Source organism: Labeo rohita, chromosome 24, assembly GCF_022985175.1.
Source record: "Labeo rohita strain BAU-BD-2019 chromosome 24, IGBB_LRoh.1.0, whole genome shotgun sequence".
NCBI lineage: Eukaryota > Metazoa > Chordata > Actinopteri > Cypriniformes > Cyprinidae > Labeo > Labeo rohita.
In genome coordinates, this window is record NC_066892.1 from 19115751 (window position 1) to 19137216 (window position 21466).

Genomic DNA, 21466 nt, shown 5'->3' on the forward strand with positions numbered 1-21466 from the left:
TGACTTTGGACCAATTCAGTAGAATGGCCCATATAATAGTTGTCAGCTGAAGTTAGTAATTTATTTTCCTGTGACACTGAGAATTATGAAATCTGTAAACTTTTATACCCTGTTGAAAAAACAGCATATACTGGTTAGGTATGTATTGAAGCATGGCAGCTGTTTTGAGCTGGGGCTGAGCAGGAACTACTTGCTTAGGACCAGCAAATGGCAATCTTAAACCAACTCAACCAGCTTTTTATTAGCTCAGGACCAGCTTAAAACAGCTCAAACCATACAAACTCACACCATACACTCTTAAAAATAAAGGTGTTTTAAAAGGTTTTTCACAGCAATGCCATAGAAGAACCATTTTGGTTCCACAAAGAACCTTTCAGTCAAAGGTTCTTTAAAGAACCATCTCTTTCTTACCTTTTTATAATCTGAAGAATCTTCTTTCACCTCAAAGAAACTTTTGTGAAATGGAAAGGTTCTTCAGACATTAAAGGTTCTTTATGGAACCATTTAGAGAAAAAAAAGGTTCTTCTATGGCATCATGAAGCACCTTTATTTTTAAGAGTGTACTTTCAAAACATACCCAATCAGTATGTGCTGTATATAACCATTCGTTTAAAATACTGAATAACAATTAATTGGATGAATGTTCAGTTAATCAACATTAATCAAATTTGATATCTACTTCTCCTCAAAATCCATTTAGCTCCTTCTCAAGGAAAGAAAACAAAATGTTTTATTAACAATTAAAAAAAGGTGAAATAAAAACTAAATGTACTAAGAAAGTAAAACTATAAAACACTGAAATACCGAACTAAAACAAACAATCACATCAAGAAAACATTTACAACAACATCAGAAGCTCAAAATGATAACACTGTGTTGTGGTTTGCCCGAGTGTTGTTATGTAATAGCATATGTGAAAAAATAATAAAAATCTACATTTAAGTTGTCATTTTTCTGAGTTTTATTTAATTCCATAATGTCTTATTATGTTTTAATCTATCTTAATGCATCAAGATAAAAGGCAAGGTATACCTTATATTATATTATTCTGTGTCTCTAAAGGAATCGTTTACCCAGAATGAAACGAGATATTTTTAAAAGTGTGTTTTTTCCCTCTCCATATTAACTCATTGTGGTCTAATAGAGACCAAACATTCCTCCAAACATCATCTTTACAGAAGAAATGAAGCCATACAAGTTTTGAATGACATGAAGGTGAGTAAATGATGATAGAATCTTCATTTTTTGACTGAATAATTCCCAATAACTTATTTTATTAATAGTGTAAATTCATGTGTTAATTACCACAATGGGTTGAAGCCACGCATTTCATCTTCCAGTTGTCTGCTTTAATTAATCGTTAGCTAATGATTTGCAAAGATATTATGTTATGACTTTACTATTAACTAATTAAGTAATATGTCACTGTGGTTATGGATTTAGAATTAGTCATGTACCTCAACAAGTAAAGTCATAACATAATGATATATTTGTAAATCATTAGGTAATGATTAATTAAAGAAGACAACTGGAAGTTGAAATGCTTCAACTCATTGAGGCATATGACTAACTAACTAATTCTATATCCATAACCACAATGACATATTACTTAACAATTAGTTAATAGTTCTGTGCCTCAACAAGTAAAGTCACAACATAATGATACATTTGCAAATCATTAGCTAATGAGTATTTAAAGCAACTGTAGCAAAATTCCTTGACACGTCTGTGTGTGGTGGCTCTTGGTGCCTTGACCCCAGCCTCAGTTCATTCCTTGTGAAGTTCACCCAAATTCTTGAATCGATTTTTCCTTCCACTCAACTTTCTGTTAACATGCTTGGATACAGCACTCTGTGAACAGCCAGCTTCTTTGGCAATGAATGTTTGTGGCTTACCCTCCTTGTGAAGGGTGTCAGTGATTGTCTTCTGGACAACTGTCAGATCAGCAGTCTTCCCCATGATTGTGTAGCCTAGTGAACCAAACTGAGAGACCATTTTGAAGGCTCAGGAAACCTTTGCAGGTGTTTTGAGTTGATTAGCTGATTGGCATGTCACCATATTCGAATGAGTTGAGATTGAATTGGTGGGTTTTTGTTAAATGTGAGACAAAAATCATCACAATTAAAAGAACCAAAGACTTAAATTACTTCAGTCTGTGTGCATTGTATTTATTTAATACATGAGTTTTACAATTTGAGCTGAATTACTGAAATATATGAACTTTTACATGACATTCTAATTTATTGAGATGCACCTGTAAATGAACATTAGAAGGAATGTTGAAAAAAAAATCAGAATAATTCAATAAAACAAATGTCTCATGTAATCGATCAATCAGTGTTTTGAAAAACGTCACGTGACTGTAGAGGGTATGCATGTGACGTCACCGTCAGCTGGAGTGGCTGCATTGATTTCAACATGAATGCTGTGAAAGAACACACAACACCTCTAAAACCAGAACGGGCTTTGCGATTGCCTGTACAAGGAGATTTGACAAGAAACCCGAGGTATATTTTTACAGACTGCTGAAAGCTACTGAAAAAAGAAGCAAATTAATTACTGCAATTCAAAGAAACAAATGGTCTCCAGGCAGCGAAACACGGATTTGCAGTTATTATTTCATGTTAATATGTTGAATTGTGCAGTAAAATCATATTCTATATATTGTACTAAACATTTACCATCTTAAATTCTGCATAACTAGATGTTTTTAAATAAACACTGACAATAACTATATACGTTTTTCAGCTGGACCATATGACGATATATACAATATTAAAGGAGAAGTCCACTTCCAAAACAAAGATTCACATGAAATGTACTCACCCCCTTGTCATCTAAGATGTTCATGTCTTTTTTTTCTTTGGTTGTAAAGAAATTACGTTTTCTGAGGAAAACATTTCAGCGTTTTTCTTCATATAGTGGACTAATATGGTGCCCCGATTCTGAACTTCCAAAATGAAGTTTAAATGCGGCTTCAAACGAACCCAAATGTGGTTGTAAACAATCCCAGCCAAGGAACAAGGGTCTTATCTAACAAAACGATCGGTTATTTTCATAAAAACAATACAATTTAACCTTGCTTACACATAACAAATCCACATTCTTATAATTCAAATCCGTTAAAGGATTGTTAGGCTGCACTAATTAGGTCAACCGGAACCGGGAACACTTCCCATAACACCCGATGTACTCGGTGCATCGTCAGAAGAATGGCATCTACGCTAATATTAGTCTGTTTCTCTCTTATTCCGAGGTCACATTAACCACCAGATCCAGTCCGTATCCAGATCAGATGGTCACTGCAGTCCCCCGGATCCAGTCCGAACCCAGCCCAGACGGTGGATCAGCACCTAGAGACGACCTCTACAGCCCTGAATGTCAGCGGAGTCCACATCAACTAGATGAGCCCCAGAGACGGATCCACATTAAAGACCACATCACCTAGACGGCTGTCGGCACAAGACCACGGGAACTTTGGCCAGAGGAGAACTGGCCCCCCGACTGAGCCTGGTTTCTCCCAAGGTTTTTTTCTCCATTTGTCACCGATGGAGTTTTGGTTCCTTGCCGCTGTCGCCTCTGGCTTGCTTAGTTGGGGGCACTTTCTCTTAACACAATATTGCATTTTATTTTATTGTTTTTGATTAACTACCTTTACCTATAATGTGAGTGTTTAATGTTGCCTTTGGCATTGTTGATGTACTGTTTCCTATTTAATACTGTACAGCCGCCTTGTCACAATTCTGTATTGTTAAAGGCGGTATATAAATAAAGGTGACTTGACTTGACTTGACAATTTAAATACTTTTTAATCTCAAACGCTCATCTTGCCTTTCTCTCCCTGAACTCTGTGTATTCTGGTTCAAGACAGTTAGGGTATGTTGAAAAACTCCAATCATATTTTCTCCCTCAACCTAAAAAATCATTTTAAAATCACCCTACGTCACCGCAAAAGTTCCGACCCAGTCTTTGCAAAGTGAACATGCAAAGAAGATCAAACACCCTTAACAAAAAAGGTAAAACAGTGATATAGGATGATTTCGAAGTTGAGGGAGAACATGAGATAACTGTCATGAACTGGAACAAAAACAGTCCAGGCAGAGTAAGACAAGACAAGAGTTTGACATTAAAAGTATATAAATTGTATTATTATTTTTTTTTAAATAACCGATCGTTTGGCTAGATAAGACCCTTCTTTCTTGGCTGGGATCATTTACAACCGCATTTGGGATCATTTGAAGCCGCATTTAAACTGTATTTTGCAAGTTCAAAATGGGGGCACTATATCAGTCCATTATATGGAGAAAAATGCTGAAATGTTTTCCTCAAAAAACATAATTTCTTTACGACTGAAGAAAGAAAGACATGAACATCTTGGATGACAATGGGGTGAGTACATTATATGTGAATCTTTGTTTTGAAAGTGGACTTCTCCTTTCATATAAGTGATCACCGATGTTTAGACCAACCTATTTTGTATTTACAAAATGAGTTCACAGGCAAATATGCTTTATTTATTTCCCCAGCGTCAAAATCAGACACATCATTTCGCATCTTCCCTATTAAATCCATTCACGCTGAAGGCTCTTTTGCCACTCAGTCCGGCTGAGGGGGCGTGTCCCGGTGGGAAAGTGACGTCAATGCATACCCTCTATTGAAATGTCACTATTTACATATTTATTTATTTAAATTATTAAAATAATTTATTATTTTAGTAAGTTAACCGAGATGGAACTTCAGCTTCTAGAAAGTTCGTTTTTATTGCTTTTTATTGTTTTTCATATTTAATACATGTTAAAATGTTTTTCATTGTATATATATTTAATTTATTTTTTGCAGAGTAGGTAGAATTTGTACACTAAGTACTGCTTTAATCTTGTAATCTTTACTTTTGATTTATTTATTGATCTGTTTATGTTTTTATTTATTCATTTATTTATCACATTTAGTTGCATTGAGCTACAGTAACAGAAGAGAAACGCGATTCAGATGTTGTGATGCAGTCTTTTCAACTAGCTAGCTACCAACCTCACAAAGTTTTTTTTGTTAATTCTTATTATTTTTTATCTTATTTGGCCGTGGCCAAAAAAATAAATAAATAAAGAAAAAAAGAAAAAACTTCATATAACTATTTATTTATTTATTTATTTATTTTTACATGTAGCTTTATATGTAGTGTGTCTGCCAAAGAATCCTAAAAAATAAAATATAGTTTCCACAAAGTTGATAATAATAAAAAGAAATGTCAAAACAAAATCATCATTTTTCTGAAAGATTATGTGACACTGAAAACTGGAGTAATGGCTGCTGAATATTCAGTTTTGCCAACATTTTTTTTTTTCTTATTATTCTTGTTTTATTTTATTACCCCGGTCAAGTAAACTAAACTGAACAAAACAAACAAACAAAAATTAAAGTAAATATAAAAAGTAAATATATCGTTCAAAAAACAAACAAATATCTGAATGCTCATGACAATTCAAAAATCTTCTATTTCTGCCTATTAGGTTTATAATGTTAAAGGTCTGTGGCGGGAACATATCTTCAATATAGACGGCTTCATTGTCAGTGACCTATATTCAATTACGTAAATGTGACTTTCTGTCATATTTGTGTTTGCTCTGTGGGAGAGCGTATGTATGTCACGTGACCTGAGGAAGGCGAGTCTCGAGACCGTAAACAACATGGCGCGTCACGAACCTGGAGAGTCTTAAAATCAACTCAGGGAAATAGATGCGCTCAGGATACGGAGCTCACGCGTTTACAAGCTTAATTTTTGACAACACTGTTTTGTGGATATTTACCGAGGTCTGCAGGAAGAAACCAACGGAACAAGAGAGCTGTCAAAGCGCTGTTACCATTTAACTGGTAGGTGTCTCTCTTTTGTAGGTCGCTTACAGTGCTAGCCTGAACGCTAACTTATAAACAAAGAGCTGTTTTGTATATTTAACGTAATAAATAGGCTTTTATGCATTGTGCGTTTTTAAAGTCTTAGTTTGTAAATATGAAACCGTCATGTAAAGTGTTTGCTCCATGCCATTTGTGCTTTTAAATAGCCTGTCATTTTAGCATGCCCGCCTGTCAGTTACATCACAGCCTATTGTCAGATGCATGTCAACATTAATTTAAATCACCTGTTAAATGTCACGATTTCTCAGAACAAGCAAACACTGGGATGTTAATAACACTGACATATCACACAATTAATGAACTACATCAATGTTAATTTTGTCGTAATAAATATTTATGCAATTTTATTTTGGTGTATGTCCTATATTTAATACTATATTTACAGTAGTAATAGAAATGGTGTGAAAGGTCTTTAAGGTGCTAATAATAATAATTTTCTCTGCTTAGTATTTGTGACCCTGGATCACAAAACCAATCTTAAGTAGCACAGGTATATTTGTAGCAATAGCCAAAAATACAGTGTGTGGGTCAAAATGATCAATTTTTTTTTTTTTTTTACCAAAAAGCCAAATTAAAACCAAAAAAACATTAGGATGTTAAGTAAAGATGTTCCATGAAGACATTTTGTTAATTTCCTACTGTAAGTATATCAAAACTTAATTTTTGATTAGTAATTTGCATTGCTAAGAACTTCATTTGGACAACTTTAAAAGCAACTTATAGTCCTATCCTAACAAACCATGCATCAATGGAAAGCTTATTTATTCAGCTTTTAGATGAAGTATAAATCTCAATTTGAAAAAAATGGACCCTTATGACTGGTTTTGTGGTTCCAGGGTCATATTTCTCAAAGATGTTAAAATGCATTAAACGTCTTAATGAAGTCCTGTAGTGAAAATGCGTACATCTTTTTTTTTTCTTGTTTTTTTTTTTTTTTTTTTTTTTGCATTAATTAGATATGTACAGTTCTGTTCAAACATTTGGGGTCAGAAAAAAAAAAAAAAAAAATATATATATATATATATATATATATATATATATATATATATATATATATATATATATATAAATGATAACGATAAAATGATAAAATATAATATAAATGATGATTAATGTTTTTATTCAGAAAGGCATTCAACTGATGAAAAGTCACAGTAAAGAAAATTGTAATGTTATAAAAGATTTCTATTTTAAAATTTCTAGTCACCAAAGAATCCTGAAAAATAAAAATAGTTATAATTTACACAAAATATTAGGCAGCACAAGCATTTGCAATATTGATAATAAGGAGACATGTCAAAACAAAATCAGCATTTTTCTGAAAGATTCTGTGACACTGAAAACTGGAGTAATGACTGCTGAATATTCAGTTTTGCCATCACAGGTATATCTCTTATTATTTGGGTGAATGTCATATTTTGGACATAATTACTAAAAGATGGTGTTCCATGTCTTTTAGCATTATTTATAATATGTCTTGCTTTTTATAATGACATAAATGTAATTGCTTGTATTGCTAATTTCTGAATAAATTATTTGGCAGACAATCAGTCTATGGGCTCTCAGTCCAGTTCTGGGATGTCCGGTCGGGGCTCTGGCAACAACCCAGACCAGTCAGAACCAGAACCTAACCAGAATTCCAATCAGACGGGTCGCACACAGGCCGAGAGGCAGTCAGGATCTGAAGAGGACGTTGACTTAGCACAAGTTCTGGCGTACCTACTGCGAAGGTAAATATATGAATAACCTCCATAACATTTATTTACCAATTCCTTTGACTGGGGTGTTGAAACTGCCAGTCTATGGGAATTAAAAAGTGTTCTTCCTTTTTTTCTCCTTTAGGGGCCAGGTCCGCCTGGTCCATGGAAGTGGAGCGACGGGCCTACAGCTGGTGCAGTCATATTCAGACTCCGATGAGGACAGCGATGGGGCCTGGGATGGGCGGCTAGGACATCGATATGACCCTCCAGGTTAGAATTACGGACTGTATGGCATAAGTTTAGTTTATTTTATAAAAACGAGCAATGGGGCCATAAATACCATTGAATTAATCAATTGCTATGCCTTATTTATTTTCACTCAGTGGATGCCCAACCAGACACACAGGAAGTTGACCGCAGTGAGATTCGCACTCAGATCCTGCTTGCCACTGCTTCCTCAGCCTTAAAGGGCAGACACAGTTTCACACATATGCTGGCAGAGGTAAGACGGGTCTGTGGTTGAATATGGGCTATTCTACAGAATTGGTGTAAACTAGAGTTGTCATAAGTTACTGGGTTCGGTACTTTCGGTACTGACATTTTAAAAACGTCCATTTCCTGCTCACAACAACGCTCAAATGTGAGCGGGAAAAAATTTCAGTACCGAAAGTACTGAACCCGGTACCTTTTGACAACTCTAGGCAGTCCCACAAACAAAAAACACATTTTAAAAGCATTTAAGTATTCAAATCTTAGATGTTTATTAAGATCCTTTTTTATTTATCGAAACACACACTAATATTTAAAATATTAGTAAGCTTAATGTATAGAAAATCATCATTTATTGGGTACTTTCAATTGGGATGTGGCTGTCCTGAACCCTAACCCCTAAATTTCAGATTTTTTTTTTCCTATTGTTATTTTTAAAATTATCGTTTTGCTACTTTTAAAAAGTGAAGTTCGAAAAATATTTATTTTATACTTTCTTTGTAAATTATTAAACTTCATTTAAAATATGTCACACATTTTTCACGTCACTACAGAAACAATGTATGTTTTAGTCTATTGGCCGCGACTGATTTTAACTAAACCCATAAATTTATGCTCAGGAAATATTCCTGTGTCCCCCTCTGTCATAGCTACAAGGCCGCATCATTTTGAAGTAAATCTGTTCAAAAGTCTGAAAAATCTTTAAAAAATGCTTTTAAGCACACTTTTATTCTATAACATTTAGTTTTATGTGTACCAAGGTTCAGAACTGTGCTAGCTAACCATGCATATTAGCATCTTTGAGCTAGGTTCAAAAGTATCTAAAAGTGCCACTACCAAAACAGTCATTACTGAAACATCTGGTGGTGTTTTGGTAGTGACATCTTTGGTTTTTTTGAGAGTTATCCTATAGAATTGTCACTACCGAAACAGTCACTCCCAAGACATGTCATCCTTGTTTCGGTAGTGACAAAAGGGAACACTACATAAAAAAAGTAGTACAGTTTTGCAATTTTCTTTGTATTTTAGTATGCTTCAGTAGTGTTTTAGAATGTGAACCGAAAATGTGTGGTCACTACCAAAACATGGTTTTGTCAAAAATAAAGTATATGGAATTATCAGCTAAGACGTTATGGTAGTGTTTGTATATTCAAACTAATGAATACTTAACTTTGAAATCAGTATGATCAACTTTTTGCCTTTTATAAAGAGAAACTGGATCCAAAATACAACAAATCTCATAAATTACACTTGAAATATTGTTAAAAATTTAAATTTTATGGATTTACTTTTTAAAGGTATAAATCTTTAGAGAAGAGATCAGAAATTTGCAACTTTCTGTAATCTAACTGTATTTCTTTCTGAAGCGGGAACAGGGACGGTGTCGTGGGTCAAGTTTCTCTCATGGAGAGTGCAGCCGAATCCGTTCACAGTAAGTGCAACATAAATGCTATGCTACAACAATAATAATGCATATTTGAAACATTTAAATGCTAGATACCCACAGATACAGCGGCACATGTCATTGCATTTAAAATAGACATTGTTTTTCTAAAACTGTTCAGGCTTTGCGAATGTATAATGCTGCACATACATTTCTTCATAGTTTCCTGCCCAATCATGTGGTATACAAAGACACCTACCAACAGAAAGTTTTTTGTGGAGTCTACAGCGATGAGGGAAACATGTTCCTGTCTGCATGCCAAGGTGAGAATGTAATTCAAGACTTTGTTATTAGTATTTATTTTCTATTTTTAGTAGTTTCCAAGTGCCAGTCATGTCTTAGACATGTTCAAATGCACAACAAAGCTCTGCAAAAGCACTGTAGTGTAATTGTTTTGATCTTCTTTGACATTAATTTAAGTACATAAACAACTGTTCAAACATTTGGGGTGAGTAAGGCATCACAAAAATAAATTACATTTAAAAAGTATTCAAATACAAAATGGCCATTTAAAATAGTAATAATATTTCACAGTATTACTGCATTTACTGTATTTTGATCAAATATGAACAGCCTACATGAGAGACTTGTTTAAAAAAAATTACATAAAAACATTACTAACTTTTGACATTTGAATTGTGTAGCGCAATCAGTATCTTATACTTTCCTCTTTCTGTCTTTGTTTTTATAGATCAGAATATCAGGTTATATGACACTAGCAGGGGCCGTTTTACTCTAAAGAAGACAGTGAAGGCCAGAGACGTGGGCTGGAGTATTCTGGATGTGTGTTTCACCCCCGATGCACGTTGCGTGCTGTACTCCAGTTGGTCTGACTACAGTAAGGCAGAGCCAGGTCACTTAAACTGCTTTGTTGGCACTACTGTCATTGATTCCAGTAATGCATGTCTGTCTGTGCTCCCTCTCTTTAGTCCATGTGTGCAGTGTAGATGGGGACAATGAAACACACACCGCTCTGGACCTCAAGTTAGTGTTTCCTCATAGTACATTTTAGCATTAAACTCAGGTAATCACCTGTAAGCTTCCTCTTCATGTGGATGACAGACAGTAGAACAGATTTCCATAACCATTCATCACCACAGCCATCATGTGACTGTGAGCTAACTGAAACTCAACACACTGGCAAAGTGAAATCTGAAGGAAGTGTGTTAAAAGTAATGACCGTTTGTGGTTGTTTTTGTTTATTTTAGGGAAACTTCTTACTTTTTGACACTCATTACTTTACCAAAAGCGTAATACATAAATAAACATGGAAAATAATTTGTAAAAAAAAATGTAATTAAAGTGCCATAGTGCCTTCAGATGTGCTAATACTGCCAGTAGTTGACTTTGCCACCGTGTCTTTCTCATTAAATTCACATCACCATGTTGACGTCTTCTCTGCATTGCAACATTTAGTAACCGTTCTGTGATGATAAACTGTAATATTATGCTTTTAGAAGTTTGGTCTTGCTCTGTTCATCCCAAAGGAAGGTAGAGATGTGTGAATGGAAATGAGTTTAGATGTTTAAAGATTTATTTTATTTATGTTTCAGTATAGCCTGTGGATTATATTGAATGTGATCACCATAGAAATGACTGTTGTTGTTTAATGTTTAGTGTTGCTGATGCTGACAGGTGTCTTTTCTTCTTTCAGTCCTGACGAAAGGAGGTTCTGTGTTTTCTCACTGGCAGCATCCACAGATGGAAAGGAAATTTTAGGAGGGTTAGTAACATACTATAGTCTAAGAAACTAATTCTGTACTAACTTGATGCAAGTTTTTATTACTGCTGTCAAATCGATTAATTGCAATTAATTACATCCAAAATAAAAGTTTGTGTTTACATTATATAATCTTATTTGTATATATATTACATATATTTCTTAAATATATACATGTATGTGTGTATATTTATGCATACATGTAAATATATACAGTACACACATATATTATGTAAACACAGACTTTTATTTTGGATGCAATTCATTTAATTAATGGATTTAACAGCACTAGTTTTTAAAGCTAAATACTTAATTAATACTTAAAACATAATAAAACTTGTTTGCTTTCTACTATGAAGCGCCAAACAGGAAGTAATTAATTGTGAATATACAGTTGCAATTCAGAATATGTAGAAATAAATCAGAATGTATAAATGTAACTCAGATTATACACTGACCAAAATTCTAAATGCAACACTTGTTTTTGCCTTAATCTTTCATGAGGTGAACTCAAAGATCTATGACTTTTTCTATGTACACAAAAGGCCTATTTCTCTCAAATATCGTTCACAAATTTGTCTAAATCTGTGTTAGTGAGCACTTCTCCTTTGCCGAGATTATCCATCCACCTTCACAGATGTGGCATATCAAGATGCTGATTAGACACCATAATTATTGCACAGGTGTGCCTTAGGCTGGCCACAATAAAAGGCCACTCTAAAATGTGCAGTTTTACTGTATTGGGGGTGTCCGAAAACCAGTCGGTATCTGGTGTGACCACCATTTACCTCACACAGTGCAACACATCTCCTTTGCATAGTTGATCAGGTTGTTGATTGTGGCCTGTGGAATATTGGTCCACTCCTCTTCAATGGCTGTGCGAAGTTGCTGGATATTGACAGTAACTGGAACACGCTGTCGTATATGCCGATCCAGAGCATGCCAAACATGCTCAATGGGTGACAAGTCCATGCAAAACCTGGGATGTTTTCAGCTTCCAGGAATTGAGTACAGATCCTTGCAACATGGGGCCGTGCATTATTATGCTACAACATGAGGTGATGGTTGTGGATGAATGGCACAACAATTGGCCTCAGGATCTCATCACCGTATCTCTGTGCATATAAAATGCCATCAATAAAATGCACCTGTGTTCGTTGTCCATAACATACGCTTGCCCATACCATAACCCCACCGCCACCATGGGGGACTCAATCCACAACGTTGACATCAGCAAACCGCTCACCCACACAATGCCATACATGCTGTCTGCCATCTGCCGTGTACAGTGAAAACCGGGATTCATCCGTGAAGAGAACACCTCTCCAAAATGCCAGACGCCATCGAATGTGAGCATTTGCCCACTCAAGTCGGTTAGGATGACGAACTGCAGTCAGGTCGAGACCCCGATGAGGACGAAGAGCATGCTGATGAGCTTCCCTGAGACGGTTTCTGACAGTTTGTGCAGAAATTCTTTGGTGATGCAAACCTATTGTTGCAGCAGCTGTCCGGGTGGCTGGTCTCAGATATTCTTGGAGGTGAAGATGCTGGATGTGGAGGTCCTTGGCTGGTGTGGTTACACATGGTCTGGCCGGTTGGATGTACTGCCAAATTCTCTGAAACGCCTTTGGAGACGACTTATGGTAGAGAAATGAACATTCAATTCATGGGCAACAGCTCTGGTAGACATTCCTGTAGTCGGCATGTCAATTGCATGCTCCCTCAAAACTTGTGACATCTGTGGCATTGTCCTGTGTGATAAAACTGCATATTTTAGAGTGGCCTTTTATTGTGGCCAGCCTACGGCACACCTTTGCAATAATCATGCTGTCTAATCAGCATTTTGATATGCCACACCTGTGAGGTGGATGGATTATCTCGGCAAATGAGAAGTGCTCACTAACACAGACTTGTGAACAATATTTGAGGAAAATAGGCCTTTTGTGTAAGACTTAGACCTTTGAGTTCAGCTCATGAAAAATGGGGGCAAAATCAAGTGTTGCGTTTATAATTTTGGTCAGTGTAAATTGTGAATATGTAGTTATAATTCTGAATATTTATATATAACTACATATTCAGATTTACTTCTATATATTCATTATTTACATTTATAAATTACGAATTGTATCTACATTTATATATTCTGATTTATAAATATATATTCTGATTTACTTGTATATATTCAGATGTACAACTATATATTCTGAGTTTATTTATATATTCTAATTTATGTCTGTATATTCAGACTTACAACTATACATTCACATTTCACATTTATATGGTCAGACTTTATATAATTATTTCCTGTTTGGCGCTTCATATTCTACTATTGGATTTCCATTTTATTTTATTTTACAGAATAACCACCAACCATACATAGAAAACTAAAGTGTCCCTTTATTCTTACTGAGATGCTTTTTGTCTCTATCAAATAGTGCTAACGATGGCTGCCTGTATGTGTTTGATCGTGAACAAAACAAGAGAACTCTAAAGGTATGATTCACACATTCGTAAAGTAATGGAAGGTCATAAAGTTAAACTCTTAAAGGGGTCATCGGATGCACATTTTCTCAGAAGTTGATATGATTCTTTAGGGTCTTAATGAAATGTCTATAACATGCTTTGGTTAAAATTTCTCAATGGTAGTGTAAAAAACACCCTTTTTACCATGGCAAAATCAGCTCTGTTTACAGCAATCTGTTTTGTTGCATGTCCATTTAAATGCTAATGAGCTCTGCTCACCCCACACCTCTCTTCCGTTGGGTGACGAGCTGTACTGTTTACTTTAGCCGCATTTAGCCGTGTAACTTGCTAACTAGCACATTATACTCACGTCTTCTGTAGGTAAGCTGGATTACGAATGTTTAGCGCAAACATAGATGCATTTATGTAGAACGGGGGGGGTGCATTCCCTTTTCAAACCAATTTATGCACTGCGTCTTCAGCAACTCAGATGTCGGGAGTAAATGATGACTGCTATGTTCATTATTACATCCAGCAACAAAACACCTCAATCGCATCTTTGTCTACACCTGCTCAGGTGTTGAAACAATGGCGGACTGTTCACAGCTCACTAATGGCGGGTCTAAGGTAAAACACCATCGTCAATCAACTGTTGTGGGAGTGGCCTTGGTCTTTGTGCAGTCACACAGCCAAGAAGCAGAGAATAGCTTGATTTGAGAAAGGGGTTATTATTTATGGATAGATTTTTATCATTATAGGATGGGTATGTACACACACTGCCAACCCACATTTATGTTCAAACAACATGTAAAAGTGAATTTTGCATCCGATGACCCCTTTAATCCAGGGGCAAAATTCCTAGAAAAATATTTATTTATAGGCTTGTAGAAAAGGGAAAAAAATACTCCATCATAAGTAACCCAAAAACATTTGGTCAATTTTCATTTGCTGCACTTCTAAATACAGTCAATTTCTTTCTGAAAATGTTTGTAGAAAATGTTGAATTAATTGTGCAAGCCTTTTAGCTTTTATGTTATCAATATCAGTTAACTCTACTATCAACTTGTCATCCATCCTTTGACTTTAAAGGAGAACTCCACTTCCAGAACAACAGTTCACTTCTCCTTTAAGTCTTGTGTAATCTTTACAGCTTACCGGTCTAAGTGCACCAAAGGTCTATCATTCTGAATTTAAAGTTATCATTGATATGTAAGCTAGATTTACTGACAACTTTATCCAGACATTGCACTCTGTAGCATGACTCATGTGTTTTTCTTTCTTTATCTCTCCATCGATTCAGATCGACGCTCATGAGGATGATGTGAATGCTGTAGCGTTTGCAGACAGTTCATCACAGCTGCTGTTCTCAGGCAGTGATGATGCTCTGTGTAAAGTATGGGACAGACGTACACTCAGAGAAGACAGACCACAGCCTGTGGGTCATCTGGCCGGACACAGGGATGGAATCACCTTCATACACAGCAAGGTATAACAGCACAATCTATAATATTCAATGGTATCATTGTCAAAGACACTGTGTTTCACAATAGTTACAACACATTGCACAAACATTATAAATCAGATTATTATGAGCATGGTACAATATACAATGCAGTTTAAAAGTTTGGGGTCAGTATAAATTTTAAAGTATGTTTGACATTTTATGCTCACTAAGGCATTTATTTTTTATAAAAAATACAGTAAAAATGGTAATAATGTGAAATATTATAACTATTTACAGGGTTCGTACAAGGCTTAAAGTGCTTGAAGTACTTGAATTTGACCTGGAAAACCCTTGAAAATAGCAATATTCCTGAGGAGAGACTTGAAAAGTGCTTGAATTATTAAAACACAATCTATCTATAACATAAATGTTTAATTTTTTCAATAAGCACATATCTTTCTCACAAAATTCACACAATTGAAAAAAAAAAAAACATCCTTTTTTCTGGCTTATTTCAGTTAATGTCATAAAACTAGTGAGCTAAACCAGTAGTAGTACTGACAGTGCCGCGTAAATATGGCTGAAGACGTGAAAAGAGGAACAGATGAATCAAATCAGTTAATTGAGTCATTTAAGCTGGAACTGCTCCGATTGATTTAAACTCATGACTTTGAGCATTCATTTCAGGCGATTTACTAGAAAAACCAAATCAGATTAAAGAAGCCATTCATTTTCAGTTAAACTATTGTGTTAAACCAAAATGATTCACTGTTCAATGTTTCAAAGCGCTTCAATCGGATCGCGGATCGCGAATCATTTGATTCAGATCGGGACTTTGGAGCGGGTTTATAAATAATTCTTTGAATAAATGATTTGCAATCTGCAAGTCCTGTTCTGAAATGATGGTTTGCAAATCATTATTCAGATCGGGACTTTGGAAGGCAGATCACAAATAATTTGATTTAGATCAGTACTTTGGAGCGCACATTGCAAATTATTTGATTTAGATCAGAACTTCAGAGCGGGTTTGTGAATCATTTCGGAATCATTTCGGAGTGAATTGACTTTGGAGCACTTAAATCATTCTGTGAATAAATATTCTGATCTAAATCAAATGATTTGTGATCCGTTTGTGAATCTTTTGCTTCAGATTGGAATTTTGGAGCGCACATTGCAAATCTTTTGCTTCAGATCAGAACTTTGGAGTGGGTTTGCAAATCTTTTGCTTCATATCGGAACTTTGGAGCACGTATCGTGAACCATTTGATTTAGATTGGAACTTCGGAGATTAGTTTGTGAATCATCTACTTCAGATCATTTACTTCAGATCAGAACTTCGAAGTGCGGATCGTGAATCATTTGATTTAGATCGGCACTTTGGAGTGGGTTCGTGAATCTTTTGCTTTAGATCGGAACTTTGGAGCACACATTACAAATTATTTGATTTAGATCAGAACTTCGGAGGGGGTTTGTGAATCTTTTGCTTCAAAGTGGAACATTGAAGCGTGAATCGCAAATCATTTGATTTAGATCGGAACTTTGGAACAGGTTTGTGAATCTTTTGCTTCAGATCGGAACTTTGGAACGCACATCGTAAATTATTTGATTTAGATCGGAACTTCGGAGCGGGTTCGTGAGTCTTTTGCTTCAGATCAGAACTTCGGAGAGCGTTTGTCAATCTTCTGCTTCAGATCGGAACTTCTGAGTGTGGATCACGAATCACTTGATTCAGATTGGGTTTTTGGAATGGGTTCATGAATCTTTTGCTTCAGATCGGACTTTGGAGCGCAGATCGCGAATCATGTGATTTAGATTGGAACTTCATAGAGGGTTTGTGAATCTTTTGCTTCAGATCAGAACTTTGGAGCGCCAAATGGGAATCATTTGATTTAGATGGGAACTTCGGAGTGGGTTTGTGAATCTTTCGCTTCAGATCGGAACTTCGGAGCGTGGATCATGAATCATTTGATTCACATTGGGATTTGGGAGCGGGTTCATGAATCTTTTACTTCAGATCGGAACTTCGGAGCGTGGATCATGAATCATTTGATTCAGATTGGGATTTCGGAGCGGGTTTGTGAATCTTTTGCTTCAGATTGGAACTTTGGAGCACGGATCACGAATCATTTGATTTAGATCAGAACTTCGGAGCGGGTTAATAAATCTGATCACAGATCATTTGATTTGATCGGAATTTTGGAGCGGGTTTGTGAATCTTTTGCTTCAGATGGGAACTTCGCATATCATTTTATTAGTGTGTTTTATCTATTTATCTTTTTTTTTAGAATATGAAAGATAAGACATTGTTTGATAAGTGAGATCTCTAAAGTCAAAATCAAAAACGTAGTGCTTGAGAAGTCCTTGAAAGTCCTGGAATTTCATTTTACAGTATCTGTACGAACCCTGTATTTAAAATAACTGTTTTCTGTTTTAATATATATTCAAATGTAATTTATTCCTTTGATGCAAAGCTGAATTTTAAGCAGCCATTATTTCAGTCTGCTTAACATTTTTGTGGAAACATTGATACATTTTTCTGAATTCTTTGATGAATAGAAAGTTAAACTTTCTTGGAGAACAGCATTTATTTTTAATAGAAATCTTTTGTAACAATGTGAAAGTCTTTACTGTCACCTTTGGTCAATTTAGTCCATGCTTGCTGAATATACGTATTAATGATTATATGAACAAGATGAAGGTAGTTAAACAGTTAAAGAGCTGGACTGTTATCATAAAAGTTCAAAAGCAAGTTCAAATTCAGGTAAAAGTGATTGTACACTTGTTGAACTTTGTTGAACTTCACTGCAATCAATTAGTTGCTTTTCCAAGCACTTTTTAAGCAGAATTTGTATGTTGTCCTGAAGGGCGACGCTCGGTACTTGATCAGCAACTCCAAAGATCAGACCATCAAGCTGTGGGACGTGAGGAAGTTTTCACCCAAAGAGGGGCTCGCGGCCTCACGGCTCGCTGTCACACAACAGAACTGGGACTACCGCTGGCAGCAGGTTCCCCAGAGAGGTGCGTTAGCATGTCTGAGTAACTATAATAGACCTGCTGGTTTGTTTTCAACTTTAATTTTACACGTAAACACAAAGCATGTGTTTTGACTTGGTGTTTTGTTGGCCTGCAGCACTAAAGAGGCATAGGCTGACTGGTGACACCTCTGTGATGACCTACAGGGGTCACGGGGTTCTGCACACGCTCATCCGCTGCCGCTTTTCCCCTGAATTCAGCACAGGACAGAAGTTCATTTACACAGGCTGTTCAACAGGCAAAATCGTCAGTGAGTAGATAATAATTGCATTATTAATGTCTTTGACAGTGGCTTTTTGTTATCATTCAGATCTGCATTGTTTCACCTCCTCCCATTGTTTTTGTAGTTTACGATGTGTTGACGGGACGCATTGTGTCCAAACTGTCCAATCATGACGCATGTGTGAGGGACGTCAGCTGGCACCCTTATCACAACAACATGGTCAGCAGCTCTGTAAGTAAAACCACTGTTTATTACTAGACTTTAAATAACTATGATGAAAAATATTTTTGACAACCTTTTTTTCCATCACTAAGATGAGACAAAGGCAATTTAAATAGTCATTAAACACTATTAATATATAAATAGGCGATATAGTTGACACAAAAGACGGGACTAAAGTATCATTTAAAAATATATATAAAATACAATAAAAATTCTATATATTTTCTTTAACAGAAAAAAAAAGATGGGAAAAATATATACCTCCAGCAGTTTTCATTGCTACGGTTGCCAGATGTCAAGAGCCACCACTCAGAGCTTTTCTCTTAGAAGGACACATTTTCTTCCCTGTGTTTTACTTAGTCGTGTACCTAAACCTGGCAACCATAAGCATGTATTCTCTCTAGTCTAAGAATACAGCACTTACAATCTAAAAACATCTAAAACAGCAAACATGTACACTACCAAAAATTTTTGAACAGTGAGATTTTTGATGTTTTTAAAAAAGTGTCTTCTGCTCATCAAGCCTGCATTTATTTGATCCGAAATACAGCAAAAGCAGAAACATTTTTAAATATTTTTACTGTTTAAAATAACTTTTCTATTTGAATGTATTTTAAAATGTAATTTATTCCTGTGATTTCAAAGCTGAATTTTTAGCATCATTACTCCAGTCTTCAGTGACACTTCAGTGATTCTTCAAAAATCATTCTAATATGCTGGTTTGCTACTCAAAACACATTTATTGTTATTATGATGTTGAAAACAGCTGAGTAGAATTTTTTTCAGGTTTCTTTGATGAATAGAAAGTTCAGAAGAACAGCATTTATCTGAAAAAGAAATATTTTGTAACCTTATAAATGCCTTTATCATCACTTTCAATCAATTTAAAGCATCCTTGCTAAATAAAAGTATTCATTTCTATAATTTCTTTCCCCCAAAAAATTACACGGACCCCAAGCTTTTTAATTGTATAGTGTATAATGTTACAAAGCTTTTTATTTTAGATAAATGCTGATTTTTGGATCTTTCTATTCATCAAAAATATGTACTAAACTATTTTAAATATTGATAATAATAATAAAAATGTTTCTTGAACAGCAAATCAGCATATTGGAATGATTTCTGAAGGATCATGGAGTAATGATGCTGAAAATTTAGCTTTAATTACAAGAATAAATTACATTTTAAAATATATTCGAATAGAAAACTAAAATAAAAAAGTAAAAACTAGCAAAATAGTAAAAATCTAAAAAAATTTGACTTTTTGCTGTACTTCAGATCAAATAAATGCAGGTTTGGTGAGCAGAAGTAATTTCTTTAAAAAAAAATATGAGAAATCGAACTGTTCAAAAACTTTTGACTGGTAGTGTATAATTAAAAAAAAACTATATTTAAAATCTCCATATTTTCTTAAACAAAAAAGAGAAAATATAGGAAAATTAAAGACATCCAGCAGTTTTAATGCTTGTGGTTGCCAAATGTCAAAAGCCACCAATCATTTTCCTCCCTCTGTTTTATTAAAACCTTTCTAAATGTTTCTAAACCTGGCAACCATGAGCATGTATTCTCTCTGGTCTAAAAAAAGTTAATGCGGCATTACTGAAATATAAGTTTTATAAGACGTTATTGAATAAAAGTAAACTAAAATTCTCAGTCTTGCAGTTAACTAAAATTTAAAAATTAAAAATGTGAAAAAAAAAAAACAAAAAAAAAACAGTATAGGTTGACTAAATATGCTAAAAACTAAAAAGGACATTTGACAGAGGACTAAGACTAAGAAATGAAAAAACATAAATTTAACAACTTTTTTTTTTTTTTTTACTCACTGGCTGTCTTTTTTCCCTCTCGTCACGTTTGCTCAGTGGGATGGTGCTATCCGTCTGTGGGAACACGCGCAGAACCACCTTCTGGACAAAGACAGAGAGAGAATGAACGTGGATACAGTGGACATGACAACCAAACGCTATTGATGACGTGGTAGATGAGGTAGATGGTGGCATCATGACAGAGGTAGATGGTGGCATCATAGCAGGAATGGGATGAAGGAGGAATAAAGAAAAACAGGAAAAAAAAAATTGAAAAGAGAACAAATTTTGTGCAGAGAATTTTTTGAAATCATATTGATGTAGTGTTAGGCAGGGTCTTCAGGTGTTTGTTTGATTTCACATTAACGGCACAAAATGATGATACAAATATATTTAAACTAAAAGCATCATTGACATTTAGTTAATGGACACGGGGGGCGTGCTGTGATTTCTCTTTTACGCCTCTCTTTCAGCGCGAAGAATTAAGCGCAGGTTTAAGCTTCAGTACAAGAACGCATGATTTCAGACAGGTACAACACAACTGCTTTGCTTGAAAAATTACTGTATGGTAACTGTGTTGCTTTACTCACTAAAGCAATACTTGCATAATGAAATATAGCAAAATATTTTACACATAATGGACATGTTTCTAAAAGTGCAAAGAATTCTGGGAATAATTCTAAATATTGTAAGATATTTTATTGCTATTAATGTTCAGGATTTGATTTTGTAGTTCAATGTAAAAAATAATTCTTTTCTTTGTCAAAACTGAATGTGTGTTAAAAGTGTACGGGTACGGGAGTGTGTGTGTGAGCGTGAGCGCGTGTGCAAATATGTCTCTGTTGACACAAAGGTTTGATTTGTGTATGATTTAAGTGCATTTAGAATTCATTGGAACACTTATGAAATTGTTTTACAAGAATAATTAAATTTATGCACACAACTTTCTTTCTTTGTTTGGACTATAAATCGTATCTCAAATATTTCAGTCAGCTGCAAGCAATATAGTTAGC

At 35.1% G+C, this 21466-nt stretch overlaps 1 protein-coding gene across 1 annotated transcript; it reads left to right on the top strand.

Moving 5' to 3' along the window:
- The first annotated feature begins 5652 nt into the window (after window positions 1-5652).
- Window positions 5653-21401, top strand: dcaf11 (ddb1 and cul4 associated factor 11). Its single transcript, XM_051098278.1, has 15 exons — window positions 5653-5868; window positions 7454-7640; window positions 7753-7880; window positions 7994-8112; window positions 9467-9531; window positions 9706-9806; window positions 10235-10381; window positions 10473-10527; window positions 11198-11266; window positions 13699-13756; window positions 15027-15212; window positions 18035-18188; window positions 18301-18453; window positions 18551-18657; window positions 20511-21401. The coding sequence occupies exons 2-15, from the start codon at window positions 7465-7467 to the stop codon at window positions 20616-20618; spliced, it is 1626 nt and encodes a 541-aa protein (XP_050954235.1). The 5' UTR covers window positions 5653-5868; window positions 7454-7464; the 3' UTR covers window positions 20619-21401.
- Window positions 21402-21466: the final 65 nt, after the last annotated feature.

Excerpts from the sequence above, each read along its gene's own strand:
- dcaf11 (XM_051098278.1), top strand. The coding sequence starts at position 7,465 with ATGGGCTCTCAGTCCAGTTCTGGGATGTCCGGTCGGGGCTCTGGCAAC. Across the intron at positions 18,454-18,550 it reads TTCAACAGGCAAAATCGTCA|TTTACGATGTGTTGACGGGA; the intron begins GTGAGTAGATAA and ends TTGTTTTTGTAG. Across the intron at positions 18,658-20,510 it reads ACAACATGGTCAGCAGCTCT|TGGGATGGTGCTATCCGTCT; the intron begins GTAAGTAAAACC and ends ACGTTTGCTCAG.